The sequence below is a fragment of the Canis aureus genome, chromosome 35, assembly GCF_053574225.1.
Source record: "Canis aureus isolate CA01 chromosome 35, VMU_Caureus_v.1.0, whole genome shotgun sequence".
Taxonomy (NCBI): Eukaryota; Metazoa; Chordata; class Mammalia; order Carnivora; family Canidae; genus Canis; species Canis aureus.
In genome coordinates this window covers 7,261,610-7,286,733 of record NC_135645.1, presented here as the reverse complement: position 1 = coordinate 7,286,733, position 25,124 = coordinate 7,261,610, and the positions used below count along the sequence as shown (strand labels likewise).

Here is a 25,124-nt window from a genome sequence, read left to right as displayed (position 1 = left end):
AGGATTGTAAAAATGAAAACACTCTAAATATCTGACAATAGAGGAATTATCTTATAAACATATATTGGATTATAATGCTGCATTAAAAGTTACCTATACTCAAGGAATTTCCTATACATGGGAAAAGGCACAAAATATGTTTAAATAAAAAAAAACCCACAATGTAAAGCTATTACAGCATGATTTTCAATAAGTATAAATGTAACTGATTTTTTTTTAATTGAAGCATAGTTGACACACAATGTTACACTAGTTTCAGGTGTACAACTTAGTGATTTGACAAGCCTGTACATTATTCTATGCCCACCACAAGTATAGCTACCATCTGTCACCATAAAATGCTATCATTAACTATATTCCCCATGCTGTGACTTTTTTCCCCATGACTTACCCATTCCATAACTGGGAGCCTGTACCTCCCCTTCTTTTCCCATTTTGCCCATGTCCCCACTCCCTTCCCCTCTGCCAACCATCAGTTAGTTCCCTGTATTTGTGGATCTGTTTCTGCTTTTTTGTTTGTTTGTATAACTAATGTCTAAAACAACATTAATATATGATTATTCACAGCCCTTCTTCAAATTTCCCTGCTCCTTTGGAAAATTCTGATTTGCCTATCCATACTCCTCTCAAGCTTGTGAACTCCAGCCTCACCATGTAGATCCATGTTTCATGTGTAAGTCTCCTAGGAAAGGGGATGGTGACCTACACTGTACACTCATTCTCTAGGGGCAGAAAAGAGGAGGAGGGGGCATACTGTGATCCAGAGGCAGGGCTGAGGAGCTTGGGGAAGATGAGCTGTGTGGGTGTGAGAGGACTGAAATCTAGGGGAACTGAGGAGTTTACCAAGTGGTCAATTAAGAATTGAGTATTCTTTAATGTTCTCTAGAGAAGCAAATGAAGATTGGAATTAGTTTCAATTACTTTTGGTTTCTGGCTGCATGGGACTCCAGATCTTATTTATTTACATATATGTACAAATAATTTAAGACTGGAAAGAAAGAAACTAAAACATTAGAAGTGGTTAGCTTTGCAGTGGGATTATTGGGCATTGGCACTTTTATGTAAGTTTTGAATAAAAACATGTATTAATGATGGGGAGTGCATTATTGCTTAAAGAAGACAAGTTTCAATAGGGTGTCTTGGGCAGGCTGAACTGTTAAAGGGTTAAGGGATGAGTAGGGGTGATAAAATGGGTCTAGATTTCTTTCTCAAGAAATCTGGTGTGAATAGGAGAGACATGATCAAAAGCTTAAGGAAGTGGGAAACTCAGGATATTTTTGGAGAGAGGGGCTTTTAGGGATTTTGGAACTGAATAGTTTGACAAATTAGACAGCAAATCCCCTAGGAGGGGGTATTTTTTGGAAGCATTTTTGGTAGTTTGCATGTCCTGGAAGTAAAGGGAATTTTATGGTTTGGTCTTTAATTAGAAGTAAGGTGTTTATCACTTCGTCCAAATAACACTGGGTGAGAACTAAGAGGTAATTCCCTCAGCTGAGGCTTACTGGCTCAGAGTCTGACTTTCCAAAAGTTGAAAGGTTAGAGATGTAGTAATAAGAAAGATACACTTTAAAGGATTCTGTTCTTGGGATCCCTGGGTGGCTCAGCGGTTTAGCGCCTGCCTCTGGCCCAGGGCGTGATCCTGGAGTCCCGGGATCGAGTCCCACATCAGGCTCCCTGCATGGAGCCTGCTTCTCCTTCTGCCTGTGTCTCTGCTTCTCTCTCTCTCTCTCTCTCTATATATATATATATATCTCATGAATAAATAAAAATCTTTAAAAAATAAAAAAAAGGATTCTGTTCTCTAAAGACGAATGCTGATTCAGGAATGCTAATTGAAATCTGCAAAATCACAGGTAAATTGGATGCAGATTTATTTGTTAAATTCTGTGATTCCAGAAGTTAGAGGAAAGGTATATGATGAACAAAAATAAGTATCTTTCTTATGTGAAATACTATTGGAATGAACTTGTTATGTCCACAGGCTGAATCTAAATATGCTCAAAAAGAGCATTAATTCTTAGACAATTGATTAAATATACACTAGGAGGAAATAAAGGTTTTGGGAACATTGTTCTCAATCTTCCCGGGAAAGTATCAAAGATGACAGTGATGATAGCATATCCCATGATACTATCTTGGAGGAAACATTAGATAATTCTCAAGTCTTAAAATTCCCAGAGATGACTAATGTGGGGAGCTGGTGAAGCTGATGAATTATTTATTTTGGTCTGTGACAGGTGAAGACATACCTACAGTACAGGCTTCAACAGAGAAGGACTGTCAGATGGGTACCTAAATATAATTTTCTGAGACTTTCTTGATGACAGTCTAGTGTCCATATTTGGAAGAGGTTGTGAGAAGGGAGAAGTGATGAATGCAGATTGCTGTGGTTATTAATGAAGCATAAAATTGGAAAGAGATATTAACTTGTCAAGAAGGTGTAAATGAAAAGACAAAAGGATAGAGGTAACACGAACAGCCAGGATGTGTGTCTTGGGGCAAAGGAGGCAGGATGGCAGGGGATGTAAGTCACAGAACAAGAGGATGAGAAACCACTACCTTATCAGAGCTGTTGCTCACAGAGGCACTGTTCTGGAGCACAGCTGTTCCAATGCGTGTGAACCAAGGTCATAAATGGAAAAAAGGGAGACACTAGAGAAGAAATTCATTTGGTGGCCATCATATTGAATGTGTTTGAAGGAATTCAAAACAGAAGAAAGGTAACAAGTTCAAGGAGGAGTGCAAAGGAAGGCTAGAATGGGAAAACACAGGGAAGCAGAGAAAAAAATGTGTATTGAGTATCTACTAGAAAGCAGGCAGAAACTTGATGCAGCTCTTTTGATGCCTCTACATTAACACAGGCTTTTTAATGCAGTTGCCTCAGACTTGCCTCTCAAAATGTATGTTAACTAGTTATGAAGCAATACGCAAAATGGTATGCAAAAATGGTACACTTGACTCTCACCTATGATGAGAGATTTCCATTTTCTCCTGTTAATTTCTACATCATTTGAGTTTTTATAATTATGTATTACTTTAAATAAGACAAAACCAGAAAAATTCTGTTGGAGTGAGGTTAGCTTCCATGGATAAGCCACCTGTACTACAAAATAAACACTATAAAGGGGCTATATTCTTGTTAAATAAATGTATCAATAGTCCTAGAAATAATAATAATATATAATAATAATAATAATAATAATAATAATAATGTAATAAAAGGATATTACTGAGCATGTTACATATCCTACTCACAGTAGACTCACATCACACCATATTTTCCTTAAAGGTTAGACTTAAAACCTAACCCCCAGACCAAATAAATTCTATAAAATAAGCATGTTGACCACACATCCATAAACATATCTATGAAGATATATTAAGGTTATAGAAGCTTCGAGGACTGGTGTGGATGATATGAGCAGGCAGGGGTACTGAAACTTCCCACTCTGCCTTATTTACCACTAGTTATTTAATAGTTGTTGTAAAGGCTCCATGATTTGAATTCCTGAACATTTGCTTATGATCCTTCCCTATAATCCTTCATTTGGTCTAGTTCAATTTAGCATAGTCAGTTCTCAAATTCAGTGTACATAAGAATTACTATATAGGATGGCATATGCAAAACCATGTATCCTATAATTTGCAGGTGATTCAAGGGATTTTTCAGAGATAATTTTGTTTGTACTTAATTTTTGTCTTACTTGCTGATTGGATTGTAGATCCACCCTATTCCTTTGTATAATTTGAGATTTGGCTCCACTTGAGAGAACTATCAGAAACTTAATAGGATGTATTCCCTTATGCTGCCTTAAGAAAAGAATAGAGAAACTTCTTGTGGCTCAAATACCCTCTCAACCTTCCAAAACTAGTGTATATTAAATGCTTAATTTATTTAGCCTGACTAGGAATCCTATCAAAGTACAGGTAGATGATAGAGACCTACCTAACAGAAGATAGAGTCCTATTATTAAGCAGTCTGGTCTATTTATTGGTCAAAAACAAACAAGCACAACCATGGTAACTCTAAGAGAGAAATTAGTGAATTTGAGATGTAACCCATTGAGAAATCCAGCGGATTCCCGGAGAATGAGCAGTGACTTTGGCTAGAATGATTTATGGCCCTTTATGAGCTGAATGGGCAACTAGATGGTTAAATGAGGATGGTCTGCCAGATGCATTCTTAACCTGAAGGTGGGAGAGAAAGTGGTCAGATGGGACTGGATTAGGAGGCCGGGTGAGACCCAAGGACCAGATGAAGATAAGGTCCCCAGGTTGGTTGTGCAAACTGTGTTCTGCACAAAAGTCTTGACTGGAGGAAGGGGAAACAGGCAGGAGTGGAAAGCCTGGCTTTGGGTCTTGGTAGAAGATGGTCCCTGCAGGGTTGGGGGCTGGAGCAGAGACTAACCTTTTCCTTTATGCTGAGAGGTAAAAATAGAGCAGTGGTGAACAGGGAGGATTAGACAACATATCTTGGTTTTGAAATGGCTGTGAGATGGCTACATTTTAAGTTGTTAACTCACATTTTTGTTTTTCACTCTGAATGTCTCCTATCTGTCCTTGTTGGAGAGGAATAAGTTGCATTTAAACAGGTACTCAGTTCCCTGAGATTTCCATAATTAGGAAGAGATGGAGCAGATCAGGAAACCAAAAGTGACTATGATTATTCTGGCTTTTGTTCTACAAAAAAGTCTAAGTATTTAGGGGAAGGGGATTTGTAGGTATAGACATAATGTCTTGGTAAACCAAAGGGAGGCATCAGATTTCCTTGAGCTGTGGGAAGGAGAGAATAAGAGGGGGTGGGGAGGGGAGAAATGATCTGGCTGATGGATCTGTGTGGACTTTGAATACAAAGGAGACTTTTTTTTAAAAAGATTTTATTTATTTATTCATGAGAGACACACAGAGAGAGGGGCAGAGACACAGGCAGAGGGAGAAGCAGGCTCCATGCAGGGAAGCCGATGAGGGACTCGATCCCGGGACTTCAGGATCATGCCCTGGGCCAAAGGCAGATACTCAACCACTGAGCAACCCAGGCATCCCTACAAAGGAGACTCTTGAACCTGTACTTGGCAACTCTTAGAAGGAGGGAATAGTTGTGTGGCATATCCAGGACAAGAGAACCAGAAGTGGACTTGTAGATGATTCCATGCCCAAGCCTCTGCATGATAGCAGCAGAACAGTGGACATCTCAACATTATCCAGTGAGGGAGGACCAACCAGAAAGGCCCAACCTCTACTTCTACTTTGGCATTGTTTAAAACCAGTGATTCCCAGGGAAGGCTGAAATGAAGTTGTATATTTGACAGATAGGGACCTCAAAAAAAAAAAAAAAAATATATATATATATATATATATATATATATATATATATATATATATATATATATATATATATATAAAGTGACAGAACAAGGGCAAATGGGTAGCTCAGTCAGTTGAGCATCTGCCTTGGACTCAGGTCATGATTCCAGAGTCCTGGGATCCAGCCCTGCCTCTGGCTTCCTGCTTAGCGGGGAGTCTGCTTCTATCTCTCTCTCCCTGTGTCTGTGTCCCTCTCCCTGCTTGTGCCTTCTCTCTGTCTTTCAAATAAATAAATAAATAACATCTTTAAAAAACATAAAATGAAAACACAAATTTACCTGAATATGAGATTTGAGATTTTATACTTGATTTTATGATGCTGCCTTTAAGTGAATATATCAAAACGGTTGTATCAGAGTCATGAATTTTGCCTCCTGTGTGCCAGGCACTGTGTGAAGCATGGTCACACCTGTTCTCTCATGTAATCTTCACAACATCACTGCATGGCAGATGTTGTGATCACCCCAGTTTACACTGGGGCTCAAAGACCCAGAGGCTAAGTAAAGGAGCAGGGATACAAACTCAGGTCTGCTTAACTTCCTGCATTATATACCTGTTATCAGTGGCATGTACCTAAGTTTAGAGACAAAAGGAATATACTGGAATTTTTCGAAGGTAAAACACAAAAACAGAGCTCAGTCCACTATAGTATTGGGTCTCATTACTGAAAGCAGAGTATATAAACACACACACACACTCACACATACGCACAATCAATTCCAAAATTCCCACCCAAGTATGAGCAAAAAACCAGACATATATTAGCATTTATTTTTTTTTAAACATCTAATTTCTCAAAGACCCAGGTTTGCCTTAAATATTTATATTCAAGGCTTTGGGTGCATGGTATGTTCCAATTCACAGGATCAGTTTACCTGGTTAGGGTCAGGATCAACTTCATCCCAGTTGTGAGTGACATGGCCTTGGTCAATGGATTCAAAGGGCTTGTGACAAACTGAAGGTAGAATTCTATACAGCCAACTGGGGGAAAACAAGGACAAGTAAGCTTTGTTTTGGGTGATATTATGAGAGATACACAGACTGGCTCAGGAAGTACCATCAGGAAGATGCTCAAGTCAACAACGATCTGTGGGCTTTAATGTGAGCAACAATGACACAGCATCACTTCCTAATAGCCACTGCTGCCCATAGCTCTGGCCTCTTCCCACCTTTCCACTCTACCCATCACTCTTCAAATTGAGGCTCTGGCTCTTGGTGGTTCCCATTCTGACAAAAAAATGAAGAATTGTTTTTCCCAAAGACAATTATAAAGGAAGGGGAAGTACCTTGAAGGATATCTGTACAGGAAAATCCATAGAAAAACATTAGTGTATATACGTCATTGGATACTAATTTTTGCTTTGGAAGGTGAGGACAACGACTCCTTACTTAGATTGAAAGAATATGGGTAGTTTTTTGAAATGTAATTTAAAAAAAATATAAAAGTAATACACGCTGGTGGTAGAAATAATTTAAGTAATTCAAAAGTCCCTAAGGGTAAATGGCTTCTCCAATTTCTCTTCCAGTTTCTTCAGGGCCAATTATTAGAAACATCAGAGCTTAACCATATTCTTGTATATTCTCTCAGATGTCACCAGTGCATGTATAAACAGAATTGCCAAATCACAGTACCAGTTTATTCTCACAACAATATTGTGTGAGAGTGCCTAATGGCTCACATCTTCACATATATGGGGTATTATTAAAAATAATTTTGGCTTTAGAGGTAAAAAGTAATATCTCATTTTTATTCTGTATTTCCTTCATTATGAGTAAGGTCGAGGAGCCGTATGTTTATTGGTCCTTTGTAATTTTTCTGTGAATTACTTGTACAGGTCCTTTACTATTTTTCTATTGGGTTATTTATCTTTTTTGATATTAATTTATAAGAGGTTTAGGAAATTAACACTCTGTACTCCAAAATTGTAAGACGATCTGTCCATATAGTCTTATAGTTAAGTATATTTGTAACTTGTTTTTTTTTTCTCCTTCCTTCCTTCCTTTCTTCCTTCAAGTTTTATTATCTGTATATGGCAAGGCCTAAGCCAGAGATTTCCCTGCCAGGACCCAGACCTCAGGCTTCAGGAAGAGAAGAAGACTCTGATGCAGGAGTCCTGAAGGACATCAAGAGAACTATCCAGAAGTTGAGAGGAACACTGAAATTTGCTAAGAGGGACTCAAGTCCTTTAAGAGGCCATTACTCTGGCAGCATATAGAATGACAAGGAGTACTACCTCTGACAATGGAAGACCAGACCTGTTTGAATAGGCTCTGGCCACTTAAGCCCCAGGACACTGTACTCCAAGGGGCAGAGTCTGTCTGGCCCCGCACTGAACCCTTTGGGAGATAAAAGAGCTAGATTGTCCAGTTTCCAATTGATTCCTCCAGTTCTAAATGATGTGACCTCAGACCTTGGACTTCAGGCTATGAATAAACTAAGCCTCTGCAGCTTCCAGTAGTATATGGAGTTAAGGACATGTATGTGTACCTTAGAAGTAACTGTGTGATCCTGGGCAAGTTACAAAAATTTCCTGATCCTTGTTTCTCATCCTTATCTCCTAGGATTGTTGCAAGGATTCAGTTTATGTATCTAGAATGCCCCCCACACAGTAGGTGCTCACTTACTAGATATGAGTTGATAATCCCAGATAATCATCTGGGTTTTTATGATGGTCCAAATTTTCCAAATTCCCTATCTTGACTCTCCCCTCTCAGTACAAAGGGATCAGCTAACTAGTCTGATAAAAATTAACCCTTGGTAGGTATAATCTCTGATAGTTTTGTGAGAGCCCTCTATTCTGTGGTTTAAATGAGTGGTGACTCACTTTAAGAACTCCAGGCTTGCTCACCTATGGATGGAACTGGTTCTTTCTTTCCTTGGAATTTTGAGCATTTTCACAAAATTACTGTGGATACTTTTGGAGAGTTCTAAACAGATGGGTGAGCCATGCCTAGTGTCCCTTATTTTTTAGCTGTTTATAAACCTCCCCAGGCAGCACTACATTGCCCTGGACAGAGATTTAATTCTGATTCAAGGAATTGTGCCAGCTTCTTAATGAAATGCCAACAGCTCCTTTTCAGCCTCCTGGAACAGAGTTAAGCTCCTGCTGGCTGAAGATATCACTGAATAATGGGGGTAGGCAGCAGAATCTGGAGCCCAGGTGTCCCATTAGTGAATGGGCCATAAAGTCAAGAATATAGTCATGGAGGCTAGGTTGTCATAAATTAGAATGGACAGGAATTGTCAGTGTGCTTACCTTACCTGGACTGTTTGGGATTGCAGAAAAAGAGAGAGCAAGAGATGATTAAAGAGCAATAGAATTAACCCTAGATTTTGGCAAGTATGAGAAACTATCTTTTCTTCCCTCCATGCACATAGTTATCAAGAGAAAAGCAATATTGATATGGGCGTGGAAGCATAATACTTGCCATAGCTCACATTCAGTTCTCTGACAGCCTCCTAAGGGGTACCCTGTACTGGAGAGAGAAACTCTGCTATGGTAACAATAATGATGATTGGAAAAGTTGTTACCATGTGTCAGGCAATGTGCTAAGTACTTTATAGGCATTCTTTCCTTTAATCCTCACTACAACTATGAAATAGATACTATCATTATCTCTTTTACAAACGAGGAACCAGAAACTCTGAGAAGGTAGAAGACTTGCCCAAGGTCACACAGCTGAAGAGAGAAGGAGAGAGGATTTAAACTCAGGGGACCTTCTTCTAGAGTGGGCATAATTAGCTGCTAAAGAAAACAGCTAATCATTTGTGTGGTCCATTGTGGTGTTGTACTTGTTATCTTACTTGCTTCTCAGGAGGAGTCTGTGGCGGTAAACCCCGTCTGTCCCACTAAGCAGTACCAGATCAACTGCTCTCTCTCTCAGGTCTCCAATATTAGGAGCAGCCCTCTTTGCAGAGACCCTAGTCTGATATTCCTATAGTTCCACACTACTTGTTTAAGTCACGGCACTTACTGCCTCCCCAAATCACACATCTCTTGTGTTCAACCTATCCCATGGGAGTCAATCAAAGGAGTAAGTTCATTGACCTGGGTTGTGAGATTATAGCAAACATGGAACATGACACATGGTGCTAATGAATGTGCTGGTTTCCAGCAAAGGCAAATTCCAAAGAGTAAAATCTTATTAATTCAAACCACAAGGGGCCATAATTCATGACTGTTCAACTGCCCAAGCTTAGTTATCCAATATTTTCATGCAAAGAACCTAATACTTCGTAATACTTCTATTTTCTGAAGAAGGTATAATGAATCCTCTGTAATTTTGAGTTAACTGTTATTAAAAAACAAAACAAAACCAAAAAAACCCAAGTAAACCAAAATTGAAAACCCAACTGGATGACCATTAGGGGAAAGCCAGTTTATTGGGGACATTTTCTTCTGAATAAAAGTGAGAATTTGTAAATGGAGTTGGACATGTGTGCTTTCCAGACCCTGTGCAGATATTTCTTCCTTTCTTCCATTAGTCACTTCCACATCTCAGCTGGAGATGAGGCCCATCCCCTGACTATTACACAGAGCACAGCCTGAGAAAAGCAGAATCTTGGGCAGCCATGGAAGGCTGTAGGAGCCAGCACTAAGTACTAGTCATAAATCCCACAGTCTGCAGGTCAGAATTAACCTAATCCTGTACCTTCTCTTATTTGTGCTCCGTGGACAAGTGAAAGCAGATCCTGAGAGCTGTTCAGCATACAGATTGTAAGGGCAGACTTGAGGATTGTTCTGAAAAAAGGGGGGGAGGCAATAAACAACATCACTTCAATCAGAAAAGCATCCCACCTTCCCACCAAGCAATTTAGTGTGGGGAATTCTGTCCTGGATGGGGATGCTCTGGGGCACTGCACATGACCATCCCCAACCCACACATACTTTTTGTAGCACCTGTTTAGGTGATTCCTCCCCACCCCCCCACCGATTAGAAAAGCAATACATGCAGAATGTAGAGCATTTATAAAATACAACCCAGTATCTCACTATCCAGAAGTAACCCAATGTGGATATACTGGGTATTTCCTTTCAATCTTATTCTCCAAAATGGGGATCCAGTGAAGGATGATGTGTGTAGTCCTATAATGATCATGACTTTTTCTTGAAAGGGGAAATATCATATTGTGAGCATTTTGCCATGCCACTAAATATTCTTTAAATTTTTTGAAAAAAATTTTTGTTGCCATATTTTTGCTATTGTAACCAACACTAGTGTAAACATCTTTGTGAATACATTTTTAGGACTGGCTATTTTCTGATCACTCTCATATCTTATGCTGTTCAAGGGAACTACAAGGAAGTCCTCTTAACCTTGAGCCTAGGGATCCTCCTGAAAGTTCCTATAGTTAGTCTTACTATCTCAGATAGGGTGCTTTGCCATAGGTGACCACTGTCCCACTTTAATCTTTGTATTGCCATTGTTCTATATCCTAATTATCTTCAAGATTTGTAAAACTTCTAGACAATTCCCAGGAACAATGGTGGGTGGAAGTGATTTGGCCTGAGGGCTGGTTATTTGATCCTACAATTCAGAGTGTTCTGAGCTAATATTCTAGTCATTCATACCTGTCCTTCTGGCAGGGCACCTGGGCAGCGAGGGTCCTCTGAGGCACACTCATTCCCAAATCCGGGGATGTACTGCATATGACAAAGACACAAAGGGTATCATTAACAGGATTTAGAGAGCATTTCACAACATTGATAATCTAATGAAGGTAAGAATTTCTATATGGACATGTGCTTGTGTATGATGTTCCATATGTAATATGTTTGCTGTGTTATAGCATGTAGGCCATTCAGGAAAGGAAATATGCTCTGTGTGAATTTTAAAGACCACCAATTAATTGGGAGAAGACTGCTAGATATAGTATAGACTTTCACCCTTATCTGTACTTGTTGATTTATGGGCTCATTCTTAATGATTCTACTCCAAGGACAGGTTCTTTAATTCTTCTTCCACCAGGGAGTTCTGGAGAAAAGAGATAACTCAGGCATCACCTCAACTCCAAATTCATAGGAACTTGCTGGGCCTGGATGGCAACCTTCCTGAACATGGAGATCCATTCCCCTCCATACTCTGAAACAAGCAACCATAAAGAGGCATGTGGATTCAATCATAAGCAAAAGTTCTCCAAACTAATATTGCTCCAGTTAGAAACCTACGCTATCTGGTTCACCTATGGAACACTTGTGTATGTATCTGTATTTTTGTGGATACATGAAAATGAAGTTTGCAGATATGAGAGGCTTTCAAGAGAAGTGCCAAACCAGTCTGTCCACAATGGTACAATGGCATCTATCTGATTTCTCTGCTAGCGGATAAGCCCCATGGAATCTGTGACTATGGCAGTCTTGTTTACCTCTATTGCTCTGTGTCTGGTTTGCCAGAAGATACTCAATAGATTGATTTAGCCTTTCATTTAGAGCCTATCCTGAGTGTATGTATGCTGCTAGAAGTGGGATCATAACCCACTTTTCTCTAATTTAAATATAAAAAAATGTCCTTTCTTCCCATCATTGTTCCTAATGAATGCACTTAATTTTAGCCTAGGATAGTGCAAGTGCAGCCTTGCTCAGTGAGTGAAACACCACCATCTGAGCACTTGTCTTTAAGAGATATAAGAAGGATGTAAGTGGGTGGAGGGTAAGCCCTCCAGAGTTCTCAGCAGCATGGATAAGGATGAGCTAAATGCGATATGCCCGGATGTGTAAGCAATGATCAGGCCGGTAACTGCTATATTTGGAAGAAATATAAAATGTGAAATGTTATGACTTAGAAAGCAATGGAAGTGAAATTATTCTTTTTGCCTCCAGACACAATTTTTTAAAATATATTTTTGAAGATCTATGAGCACTAAAAGAAAATGAATCCTATTAAACACAGATAGGTTAACAGCAGCAGCAGCAGGCAGTTTGGACTGATTTCTTTGGGAACCAGCACTCTGGCTCTCCACTAGATAAAGTTTTCTTCTTTCTTTCTTCTCTCAGAATGGATCTCACGCTCACTGTCAGGGATTCAATCCAAGGATTGAATTTGAAATGCTGAGAAATGGTAACGACCTCAAATTATCTTCAATTCTGTGGAATGGACCTTCGGATCAATCTGTGACTGAAGTCACTGAGCGTTACAGAGCCTTCACTCTGTTCAACTGCCTCATTGTTTCTCTCTGCAAGGGAGGCAGGGAAGTTGGAGGGCTCCAACTAGACAGCAGAACCTTCTCTAGGCATGGGTGGGTTTACTTACTAACCTTCCCCATTCTTCACTGCTGCTGGTCTCAGAACAAGAACGCAGGGTTGTATGTATTTTTTGGGACAAGGGAAAGGAGACTTAGTATAGGTAGTTCTGAAGCATTTGTTTCTGACTGCTTTAAAAAATAGAAAAGAAAGTAGAAAGAACAGCTGGTGACTTGGAAGGGAGCCACCCAGCTCTGAGAGAGGTGTGAGTTCTGAGCCGGTTTCTGCATCTTAGCTGTGGTGCATTGGCTGAAGAGGAGGCGGAAAATGCTGACTCACTCTCCAGTCAGTCGGTTTTCCTAATCCTCGGAGGGAAGAATTACAGATGAGTTTATTAGAGCTTTCAAATGCCATGTCCCCTACTGCCGAAGGCATCTGACTTGAGGAAGCAGTACTCTGCAGCTGCTTTCCCAAGGTGCTGAGCTCAAGGGCAGGATCTGGACTCTGCTTATATCAGCTGTGAAAATCCAAGTGTTCAACGGCACCTGGTTCAGTGGCTATGTACAAATACACCTTATGCAAGAAGGAAAGAAAATCTAATATTAAACAAATGAATTTGTATGTTTTCTTCAGTCCAGGTTTCTGAATAGCTGGACCCAGCATAAAAATATGATTTCACTTTTTCCCCAAGAGAATAGTATGAATCTTTTCTAAATGAAAGGACAAATCATGGGGCTCCATGCAACTTCAGTGCCATCAGGGGTCTGGCAACTGCCTAGTACACAGCTTTTTAATCCTCCCCTGGATCCCGGCATGTGCTCTGTGTGTCAGAGTAGGTTTATGACATGCTTTCTCCCGACTCTGATTGTGGGTAACACCCTGATGGGATGAGCAGATGGTGCACCTCACTGCCTTTTACTGAGCTTAAAGGAAAGAGAGAGAAGTCAGGGTAGAGATGCAACTAGAGCTACCTTGTTCCTGTGGAAAGAGTCCAGCATTTCCAATGAACTGTGTTGGGAACAGACAATAGAGATTGTTGGGAGCTTGCAGGTCATTGTGGGAGGCTGAATAAATGACCCTCAAAGATATCTCTGTCGGAAGCCCTGGGACTTGTGTTACTTCATATACTCAGAGAGACCTTGCAGATGTGAGTGATGTAAGAATCTTGAGATGAGGAGTTACCCTGGATCATGTGGGTACACCCTAAATGTAATCACAAGTGTCCTTAGTTGAGGGAAGTAGAAGGAGATCTGACTACAGAAGAGGAAGAGGCAGTGTCATGACCGGAGCAGAGGCTAGAGTGGTGCACCGCGCAGTTGGAGAAGGAGCCTCAGTCACAGAATGCAGGCAGCCTGGGGATGCTTGATTTTAGGCCTATGAAACTGATTTCACAGTTCTGACTCCTAGAACTGTGAGAGAATAAATATGTGTGGTTTCGAGTCACTAGATTTGTGGTCATTTGTTACAGCAGAAACAGGAAACAAAATGACAAAATTAGTGGGTCCCATCTTTAGCTAATAGAATCACTCCCAGAAATTTGTTAAACACAGACTTACTTGGACCTAGTGAATCAAAATATTTTGAGTGGGGGCAAAGTCTGGATATTAAACAGCTCCTCATTTTTGAAATGAGGAAATCAAGATTTGTAGAAGTGAAGCAACTTAAGAACAGGGGGTCGTGGATTTGAAAATTAATTTTATTATTTTATCTTTTGAATTTTCTTCCCCCAGTTGGGCTGCTTTTATGTAAATGTGATTTCATTTGAGGCTTTGTGTTGCTATATCCATTAAAATGAAGAAATAAAAGCTGAGAAGTGTATTTTTTGACTTATATAATGTTTATTGATTAGAATGATGCAATCTGGCTCTCTGTGTTTGGATTCCTGATCTCTAGAGCTAACCTTTGCTTGTGGAGATTAGACAGCAGGCAGGGAAGAAAGCCTTTGAAATTGAGAACAAAGACCAGCATGCAACTTACATTGGTCTGCTGGTGCTATGCATAATAAGTTGCTAAAAATTTCAGCAGGATAGGATTTTGGATATAATTTATTTATAAATGGTACGGATGTTTCCAACCTCTGCTGAACTCCCTCATAGGATTTTCATCAGGAAACAGTTTTTATGGACTCTCCTTCTTCCAAGACTTCAGCTACAACCATTGATATGATGACATGCTCTAGTATCCATTCTCTTGGCCCTACCCACTCCCCTGAGATCCAGATCTGTACACCACACTGCATCCTGAGTATCTCAACTTAGCTGTCCCTACAGCATCTCAAATTTAGCTGAAACTCTCTTGGCTCCCAGAACATTCTGGGCTATCTGCATGTGCTGTGACTTTGTACTCACTGTTTTCTCTGCCTCCCAACTCTTTCAACTTAGCCAGTTTCTACTAATCTCTTATGACTTACTCAGGAACAGCCTTCTTCAAGAAGTTTCTCTTGACTCTACCTACCCCAGACTCAGTTCCTTTCCAATATTAATCTGTGGCATCAGTACTAACACACAATATTTGCTGAATCAATGAATGACAGTTCTTTTGCAGCCTTTCTCTTAGTCAGGCATTAGGATAAATTCATTTACCTCAGTGTTGAGTGTTTTCAGGATCCCTATCAGCTAGGGAGATGTTTGATTCTTCAAATTCGTATCAGTTGAAAGGCATTAGGGAAGTGTTCAAACTATGTATCCTGAAAGAAGCCTACAGTGTGGCCCTCCTGGCTTGAGTCTAAGTTCTGGGCAGTTCTAATCAATTCCACACGCATGTGTTGGGCACTGTTCCAACCCCAGGCTGGACACTAGGTGTGGTTTGAGACACTGGGAATATAATCCCTTTAAGACACAAGTTCATTAGATGCTGATAAGGCTCCTTTTGGAGCCTGGGATCTAGATTCAGACAAACCAGGTTCTGATCCAGTCTCTATCATCTATAAGCAGTGACCTTGGGAAAGTCAATCTCTCCAAACTTTCCTTCCCTTATTGGTTAAGTAGAAACAAGACTGCCTACAGTCCAGATTTATTTTGAGGATTACAATATGAGTTAATTCATTAATAGCACATAACCCACACATACTTTTCAATTGCACATTAAATCATTAAAAGGAATTATTTCCTAGAGGAAGTGCTAGGGCTTCTACTGGCCAAGGGCTGATTGTGGATCCTCAAAATAACTGAATATTTTAAGCAAATCTAATTGGTTGGCTGGAGGCAGTCCAGGAAGCTGCAGCAACAGGAAGATGGCAGGGCATTGGGGCTGGGAAGCAGTGAGAAATGTGTCTGCCCATGGCGGAGGGGAGCTCTTACGATGTCTATGCATTACCAAGACAATATTTCAAATGAACAAAGGCAAGAGATAGACAATGAAGGCTTCATTTCTTTTCTTTATCACCTCTCCTGCAACCCCCCAGCCCCAGCCCCAGCCCCAGCTATGCCTGCAGACATGGCGAAGCCTCTAGAACACGGGGGTTTGGAACAGGGCCTTGCTAAGTCCTCTCTGATTGTGACACTCTGGAATTCTCAGAAGCTTCCATAAGTTTTGGCTGAAGAATCCACAGCAAACTTAGCAGAGAGTCTCTTACCTTTAACTCGGCCATTTTCCCTCTGCTGCAGGAGTGATGACTTCAGGAAATGTGGGCTCAGAGAAGGTATGGAGCCAAAATACTTCGGTTTCTCCTTCAACCCACTTTCTGGATGTTATTCCCACCACTTCACTGGGCTCACTGGTTAGCAGGCAGCTCAAATCAGCCACAAGAATTAGTTAACTGATAACTAGGGAGAAAGTCCAGAATGCTTATTTCCAAATGCTTACACAATATCTTTTTTTTTTTTAACTAAACCCAGCTGTTTTTGGAAGAGTTTGCAGAAGCCTGTCTTCTCTTCACCTGAGGTAAAGATTAGCCAATTACGTGTTCCAGTGAAAAGAAGGAGGCTTATTACTAAAGACAGAGAACGTAAAGCTCTCCAGGAAAGGAACTGTGGTAGTTAGAACCTGCTGTGTGTGACACAGTCCTGACTCAGGCCCAGAAGGAAGAGGGCAGGATGTTCACTCTCTGCAGAATGTGACGACAAATTGTGCTCTGACATAGGTGTTTACACACAACTGCTTGAAATGGTGATAGGGGCGAGACAGATGTCCAGAGATGTCTCCAAGGGATAAGCTGGGGGAACTGCCCAGACCCTGGAGTGCTTCATTTCAAGCAAACTGTGATTTTTACTACTGTTCCTCTTCATTTCTTAAATATATGTAGTGTTTTAATAAATTCTTTAAGAATCTTGTTTTTTAATATCTGTATCCTTCTAAAAACAAAGAGATTACTACCTGGCCACCTTTTTTTTTTTTTTTTAAAGATTTTATTTATTTATTCATTCATAGACACAAAGAGAGGCAGAGACACAGGCAGAGGGAGAAGCAGGCTCCATGCAGGGAGCCTGACACGGAACTCGATCCCGGGTCTCCAGGATCACACCCCAGGCTGCAGGCGGCTCCAAACCACTGCGCCACCAGGGCTGCCCCTGGCCACCTTTTCTATGACTCCCTTGCCCTTCATCTTGGCTATTCTCCTTAGCCATAGTCAGATATCCACTTCTTAGCTAATTGTATTCAGAAAGAAAGAAACCATATTATCAAGTACCTGTTTGTTCGAGATTTTCCCACAGACATTATCTCATTTAATTTCACAAAAACAATCTTGTAATCTAGGCTTTATTATCACAGACACAAGTGCAATAGACCAGGCAGGAAATGTAGATAGGCTAGGTCATATTTCAAGATAAGACTTCTATATGAAGCTCTAATTTTTAAACATTGGCAACTAAAACAAACGAATAAATGAATGGATAAATCCATTGTGGTAGGTTGCAAAAATTATCTCCCATCTTTGTATGCATGCTCTTTTGTAATGTTGATTTTGCTGCTCTTCCCAGTAAGAGATGTAGTCTTTCTCATACCCTCCTTGAATCTTGTTTTGGTTAAGAGCAAACACAACACATGTAGGGGCTTGAAAAGTGCTTGTGCCTTAGGATTTGTCCATTTCTCTCCACTTGAGATTACCACACAGAGAAGCTGAGCTAGTCTTCTTGAGAATGAGAAACCCCTTGAAAGGAGAGGTTAAGGCAAGATAGTCCAGCACTAACTGCCAGACATGTGAATGAGGCAATCTGGCTGCAAGATAACGGCAGACATGTGAATGATCTCAGGTGAAAACAGCAGAACCACCGCAAGGCCTAGTCCAAATTGCTGTCTCATAGAATTGTAAGCAAACAATGGTGTATTTTATGCTATTAAGTTTTGGGGTGGTTTGTTAAGTGGTGAGAGATAATGGATACAGTGATGTCAAAGACATGCATGCAGGTTTGAAAAGATTATGGGCTGCCAGTTTAGACCCTCTGCTCCATATACATGGGTCTAAGGTTACTTTTAGAGGTCCCCAGGCTCCAGCATACTGCAGTAGCAGCAGAATGATTTGCCTGTGTATGAGGTGTTAGCAGGGAGAGGGCCAGACTGAAGCAACAAATGACAGGTTGGTAACAAACTGTGCGGCTTGATGCCTGGGTTCCAGGCAATTTAGGACATCTCAGCATATGTCAGCATAGACAGATGACTTTGTGGTATTATGCAAGCTTCCCTGGAATTTATATACACACCTGGAAGGAAGTGGTATGTGTTGGGGGTGGCCCCAATTTTACTGAAGCTAAGTTTTTGCTATTACTGTAGTATGCAGACTCAAAATCAAAAAATGAATTCAAGAAAAAATATTTCTTACATTTGAGTTTGAGTACTTTGGATCTTAAATCTATTAATCCTGGAGATTAGTTTTGGTGGTTAGGGGAAAAACATGAATGGGAATCAATAAAAGATAAGAGAAAAGCTTTACTTCTTTATTTTTCTGTAAACTTCCTATGCTCTTTCCACTGAATCAGTTGGAAAGGCAGATTTAAGAAGTTGGGAAAGCAGGTTTAAGCTCTTTCCTGAGGTGTGGGAGATTTCCAAAAGAGTAAGAAAGTGGTCACAGATCCCTGACTGGATGAAAATTACTTTGAGGGGCTTGAAAATATTTGCTGGCCTAACTGTATTTCCTTTTTGTTTATAATTGTGATGCAATAAAACAAGTATTTGCTTTGTGTAACTACTATGTGCCACATACTATTGAGGGTTATAAGAATAAACAAAACTCAGGAACTATCTCATTCTATGTCTATGGTTTCCCATTTCGATTAATGTAATCACATGCTCATTGCTTTATTTTACAATTTTCGAGGACCTGCTATGTGCCAGATCCTGTGAGATGCACGGGGCACAAAGATGACTCAGTTCTGTTCTCTACTAGAGAAGCATACCTAAGAAGACTGAAATAAACAGGCCATTACAACAGAGAACCATACTTGCTGTGACAGGGAAGGGCCCGGGTGCTATGGGAGGTATTGAGGGGCACCTCCTCCTGAATAGGACGGCGGGGAAGCCTTCCCAAAGGAGATTGATACCTGAGCCAAGTTGCATAGAATGAGTTGGATAGGGCATTGAGCAGAGGAAAGAGTGTGTGCAGAGAAGAGGAAGGGCAGTGTATTTAAAGAAATGTGTTTAGGGCAGGACGGAGGGGTCTATGAGGGAAGACTGGGAAAGGGAGAGTTTTGGTAGACATCTGAAACAGGGGGAGGCGTGCCTTTTGGCCAGGGTGGTTTTTTAGCATTCAAAAGGACATCCAGCGGAGAGAGCAGGTTGTGTAGGGACAAGGTGAACATATACTGAACCAACTGAACCAGAGTCAACAGTATCCAAGTTGTGAGCAACAAGAACAAAGATGCTAAAAACCAGGCAGAGAGAACAGATTCAGTGAATTGATAAAGGGAACACATGAGGTAGGGAACTTGAAAAGGACCAGGAACTGCAGACATTAGGTGTCTGCTTCTCTAAGATTCTAGTACAAATTAGGTTTACTCTTAACAGAAGCTCCAGAAGAAAATTCAGCGAAGTTCCAGACTCACAAACACCAGGAAGTGGAGCCTAAGTCCAAAACCCAGTGTAATAAGTGATTATGAAGCCTCCAGCCTCCTTCCACTAAACTGCCAGAGAATGCTATCAGAAAGTATTTTACTCTCCAGCCAGGAGACTGGAAGATTCTTCTCTAGGACAGTAACCCATACATATTACATATTTTGATAAATAATAAATATAAAAGGTAAATTTTTTTGGAAATGCTTCTTTTAATAAGGTGGATGCCTCCCCTCATTCATTCATATACCCATGAATTAATAATTTTTATTTATAATTCTTATTTCTGGAAGAAGATAGGAGTCAGCATCATTTAATCTTATTTTTTTGGTTTCACAGATGTGTTAAGAAGATTTGTCATAAATAAGTAGGTAAGAATGGAAGGAATTGTTACAATATCACTTCTCTTTCTGAATTAAATATCAAAAATCAGGGATCTATCATTAAACATCATTTTTAATGACCTATCAACAACTCAGTTAGGTTCTTATTTAATTTGGTTGCAAGGAAATAATAGGAAACCTGATTGGAAAAGGCTTGGTTATTCAGCTACTGGAATCATTGACTTTTTTTTTTTTTTTTAAAGATTTTATTCATTTATTCATGAGAGACACACAGAGAGAGGGAGGCAGAGACACAGGCAGAGGGAGAAGCAGGCTCCATGCAGGGAGCCTGATGTGGGACTGGATCCTGGGACCCCAGGATCATGCCCTGGGCCAAAGGCAGGCACTAAACCGCTGAGCCACCCAGGGATGCCTGGAATCATTGACTTTAATTAAATGTTACTTTCACTTAGATGTGCTTTTTCTAATTAATTTACTCAGAAAGAACTGAAAAAATAGATGTAAATTTTATTCCCCTTTGCCTGTATAATTATTTTTCACAAAAATGTTATTTTGAGGGGATCCCTGGGTGGCTCAGTGGTTTAGCGCCTGCCTTTGGCCCAGGGCGCAATCCTGGAGTCCCGGGATGGAGTCCCGCGTTGGGCTCCCGGAATGGAGCCTGCTTCTCCCTCCTCCTGTGTCTCTGCCTCTCTCTCTCTCATGAATAAATAAATAAATAAATCTTTTAAAAAATGTTATTTTGATATTTGAATAGACCAAGCAAGAAGCCTTGCTGTGAAAGAATGTGCCACAGCCTTGGATATTTCCTACCAAAACTCTCTTTGCTTTGTTCTCAGGAATTCTTCCTTGAGAAGTCTGATTTTTTTAAAAAAATAATTATGTGAGTAGAACAGAATCCTTAAATAAAGCTAATATTGAGAATTGTCTTTTTGTTGGCATCCTAAGACATTTACACCCTGGGGCAATATAACATATTCCTATGTTAAGAGGTTCCATTTCTGTTGTGGGAAAAAGATTTTTTTAAAAAAGATTTTATTTATTTATTCATAGACACAGAGAGAGAGAGAGAGAGAGAGAGAGGCAGAGACACAGGCAGAGAGAGAAGCAGGCTCCATGCAGGGAGCCCAATGTGGGACTGGATCCCGGGTCTCCAGGATCACACCCCAGGCTGCAGGCGGCGCCAAACCACTGTGCCACCGGGGCTGCCCCAGAAAAAGAGTGTGAAAGCATGCACAGGTGGGAAGTAATTGGCATTGAGTTGCATTCATAAGCTGATCGATTTTAACATACGTATGCAGATTGATGACCTGTAAAATGATTTCCCTAAAACTCTTTGTGCCCATGTACCTCTTGGAGGGGATACTTGTACCCATCCCCGTTGGATGACCACTGATCCACACCAGCAAACTGGAAAACATTACGTCCCGGGAAGTAGGGATTGTTACAGGGTAATGGTGAAGCAATGTGACGCAGAGCAATCACTCCAGGATGGACTTCGAGGAGTTTTAGAGGGTCTCCAAGAAACAGATGGAACTGAAAGATGTACTTGCCGAGACTGAGCCAGGTTTTACAACTTTGTTGGGAGTTCAGGGATTCTGTCTTTCACCAGTTCTTACTGATTACCTTGGTAAAGCTTAATGATTAGCCAGCTGAGAAAACAAATGTGGTACAAGAGAGGACTGTGCACACCTAAGATGGCAAGACATCTTAATAGAAATAGATACACCTGGAACATAGTAATAAAAAAGGTAGTAGTACGTCACAAACAACCATTTCCTGTTTTGCCAATAGAGGATGTGACAATCATTTCATGATTGCTGTGGCACGTATAACCTTGAGAGGAATGAATGGCTTATTCATTAAGGTGAGGGTGAATTCTGATGTAAAGGTGCCATTAAGTAGAGTCTACATTCTTTGTATTCTCTGCTTTGTGATATGTATTATTTTTACCAAAGCATAGATCCTGGACTATTTGCATCAGAATCATCTGGTTTGCCTTTTAAAAAATACAAAATCCTCCCCTATACCATATATACAGAATTGGGCAAGAGGGGGCAGATGAAATTCCAAGATTTACATTTTAAATACTTCAGAGGATTTTTATGCACATTTGAACTTAAAAGCCACTGAGTCCTTCAATGGAGGTGCTAATAATAATGAAAGTCAGACCCCTGTCATACTCTATGGAGCAGCTCTGGTAGGCTCCAAGTTTGCTTCAGACAAACATACCAGGGACTATTTTGGAGGCTCAGGATTCTTTCAGGGCTGGATCATCTGGAACCTTTCTTTCCTTTCCTACCACAGCGATTTACCTCAGTCTGGGGACTACAGAGGAATGAATTTTTTATTTCCTTCTCCTCCTTCCCCCAAACAGTAACCTCCTTTGAATTTTAACAAATATTAAATCAATGCAGATATCCTGCTAGACCTTCAAACTTCTTAAAATAGATGGTACACATGCTTTAAAAATTTCAATTAAACCAACATTTATTAAAAACCCATACAAGGTCCTCTCTGGGCTGGGTGCTACAGCATACACTATTGAAAACAGACACTCAAGCTTGGTCATGGCAGCAATTAGGGGTTCTTCATCTCAGTCTGATGGTCCAGTACATCCGTTCCACATAGTCCATTTTCAGAATGGACAGAAAAACAGCAGTGTTAAGGCACTTGGAATCCGCCATGGATGCCTCAAGTTTAGGGACTTCTGAGAACCCGAGATAAAGCTGATATGGATCAATCCCTTTGGGAGCAGCAATTCTTTTCAGAGCACAGAGTGGAGAGGACAACCCAAATCTTTAGTTGGTTTCCAATGAGAGGCCCTGTCACCTGAGGGACAGATGAATGACCATATATGCCTTCACGTCTGGTTGCCTCCACAAAAAATAACATTGGTTAGACATCTAAATCACAACAGGAAAAAAAAAATCTTTCTCTATTGCTAGCCACTTGTTCCATCAAGAAAATTAAAGATTTAATTAATACTTCTCAGGAAGTATTTTGGTATTTACATTTGTTGATTATCAAAAGCAATTTTGATGAGCACATCTCAGGAAATCTTAGCAAAAATTATGCTTCAAAACATTCTTTTTGAAGAACTTTGGCTAATAACATTCATTTTGGCAAAGAGCCTGGTCTTGCTGATACTAATACTTGCAATAAATTCACCATAGATTAAATAAAAACTTTTTTTTTTCTCAGAAAACTATAATCCGGGGAGTCAAGTCTGACAGCAAGAAGAAATGGGAGTTGTGGAGTACTGTTAAGATTTCAAGGCTGACCCTGAAGCAATCAGTGATGGGTTACTTTTTTTTTTTAATAAGGGAGAAAATAAATTGAGATAGATTTTTAAATTAAGGGCAAGAAAGAGGAAGAAAGGGGGGAGGAAGGAAAGGGCTATATATTGATTTTTGCTTTGGAGTTGTATTTTTTTTTGTAAGTATAATTTTCTTTTAATTAATTTTTTTAAAACAGAACACAAAGAACTTTAGTTGGGTCAAGTCTTTGTGTATGAATTTGGTTTCTGCTGCCTACCTGCATGGCCTCTGTCACAACAGGCTGTGCCAAACTACACATACAGAGCCTGATTTGCATAGCTCTCCTTTGTATCAAAAAAGAAATCAGGGTTAAGTCTAGTGGCAAGGATGCAGAGAAAGAATATTCTGGTTGATGAAAAGTGCCTTAAAAATCCTTTGCCAAATTCCTACAACTGCCTTTCTAAAAGCACTGGCTAACATTTTTATTTTAAGATCCTCTTTTAGCATACCTTGATTTCCAAAGTATTTCTGAAATGTAATTAAAATGGAATAGAAATGAATTTAGTGGGTTTTTTGCCTAGTTTTAAAATGAGAAGCTGAAATTGTGTGATTATTATTATTTTTTTAATATGGAACAAAATCAGGAGTGCAAAGACCTGCTGCAGAGCCAGAGAGCAAAAATGGGTGTTAAATAAAGCAGCAAATTGCAGTTTTTGGAAACCAGGTCTATATATTAAAGAAGAACCAGGGCATAGAGAATTAAACAAGCAGAAAAGATGGGTAAAAAAAGAAACGATGAATAATTATGCATACATACACACATACACCACCCAAAAGACGTTGGATTATGAAATCTAAGAATCCTAGTCCATAATTCATGTAAATGTGTTGCTGTGGAACTTATTTTTACTTCTCCCCATAAATACATTGTTGACACAGAGAATAATATTCTTAGTTTACCAACTGCACTTAAGAGACATTTTAGGAGTTGACTTTTCCTTTAAAAGCATGGAAACTGAAGAGGCTGTAAATCTCTCTTGCTGCCCTCATGCAGGTCTGAGATCTCACCCTACCTCTTTCCAAATAGAAATCTGTAAGACAGTGCAGACAACTGGAAGCTAGAGTGAAGGATTTAGGGAGGTGTCCATTTCTCGGAGAACTCTTCTTTTCCGGTACTGCTGTTCTCTATGTATTATTAATCTATTTATATTTAACTCCAGCTCTGAGTCCGCCTCTTCTAGCCACTGAACGACTTGCAAAGGAGAAGAGAGAGGGAGATGAGGGCTGCTATTATTAGGCATCCTTGTGTGTGATGAAAGTGGACGCAATTAAATAACACAATTTTGCTTCTTTGAAAATGAGAGAGGCTGTTTGGGGTGCACGATCCAGGGTAACATAACCTTTCCCCTCAAAAGGTAAAACAACAGAGCTACATTTCTGAAGTACTTAATTAGGCCTTCAGCAAGGAGTGTGGGAAAATTACAGACCCATAAAAACCTTCCAGTTCTGGAAAGAGTAAATTTTCTCTGCAGCACTCTGTCACTGCTCATTTCCTGCATCATTTTGACAACATCTCATATTTCCATGAGGCTTTGACATAATCTATAAATGGGGACAGAAAGGTGAGGAACAGAGATGATGGGGACAGAGTTTGGACCTCCCACACGGTCACTTCCTTTCAGCTTTCCATTAAAGGGTGAGGCTGAAGGGCGGCATTTTAAGATGGTTCTGTGAAAAGGCTGAAACATTAATAATCAACACAGCAAGAAGGAAGCTGTGCAAACCTGCCACTGCTTGCTCACTCTTCCAGAGGATGAGTGTAATTCAGTCATAATGAAGGCTCTTTAATGTTCCTCCCCCAAACCTTTTCCGATCTGGAAAGCCTGGAATCTGTAGGCAAGAAAGATAATCATGTTACGTCTTAGCATGCAGAGTTCAAATACTAATAGCCTTTTCAATTTGTTCCCTTCTTTTCTGTTTCTGTATGTTGGCCT

General features: G+C 40.1%; 3 protein-coding genes and 1 long non-coding RNA gene across 12 annotated transcripts in view; 2 read left to right on the top strand and 2 right to left on the bottom strand.

Annotated features, from left to right (window-relative positions):
• LOC144305599 (uncharacterized) overlaps positions 1–9,789 on the top strand; it is a 29,583-nt gene extending 19,794 nt beyond the window's left edge. For 4 of the 6 annotated variants that reach the window (XR_013372614.1, XR_013372617.1, XR_013372615.1 and 1 more), the window contains 2 exons: positions 568–673; positions 7,380–9,789. This is a non-coding gene — a long non-coding RNA (uncharacterized LOC144305599). The remainder of the gene's footprint in view (positions 1–567; positions 674–7,379) is intronic. The other 2 variants (XR_013372618.1, XR_013372619.1) reach the window with 2 other exon arrangements.
• Positions 1–16,309, bottom strand: part of HGD (homogentisate 1,2-dioxygenase) — a 41,843-nt gene extending 25,534 nt beyond the window's left edge. The window contains exons 1-4 of one of the 2 annotated variants that reach the window (XM_077884593.1): positions 16,120–16,309; positions 10,938–11,009; positions 10,018–10,106; positions 6,240–6,345 (exon numbers count right to left, since the gene is read on the bottom strand). In XM_077884593.1, the coding sequence (XP_077740719.1) occupies positions 6,240–6,345; positions 10,018–10,106; positions 10,938–11,009; positions 16,120–16,134 (282 nt within the window). In that variant the 5' untranslated portion in view covers positions 16,135–16,309. Of the gene's footprint in view, positions 1–6,239; positions 6,346–10,017; positions 10,107–10,937; positions 11,010–11,369; positions 11,451–16,119 lie in introns of those variants that run through there. The other variant, XM_077884592.1, reaches the window with a different exon arrangement.
• The window catches only part of GTF2E1 (general transcription factor IIE subunit 1), a 102,309-nt gene continuing 93,240 nt past the window's right edge, over positions 16,056–25,124 (top strand). Inside the window, exon 1 of the mRNA XM_077884595.1 lies at positions 16,056–16,185. The gene's annotated coding sequence lies outside the window, so the exon portion shown is untranslated. The remainder of the gene's footprint in view (positions 16,186–25,124) is intronic.
• The window catches only part of RABL3 (RAB, member of RAS oncogene family like 3), a 39,830-nt gene continuing 37,048 nt past the window's right edge, over positions 22,343–25,124 (bottom strand). Inside the window, exons 8-9 of one of the 3 annotated variants that reach the window (XM_077884603.1) lie at positions 24,915–25,020; positions 22,343–24,382 (exon numbers count right to left, since the gene is read on the bottom strand). In XM_077884603.1, coding sequence (XP_077740729.1) covers positions 24,955–25,020 — 66 coding nt within the window. In that variant the 3' untranslated portion in view covers positions 22,343–24,382; positions 24,915–24,954. Of the gene's footprint in view, positions 25,021–25,124 lie in introns of all 3 variants that reach the window. The other 2 variants (XM_077884605.1, XM_077884606.1) reach the window with 2 other exon arrangements.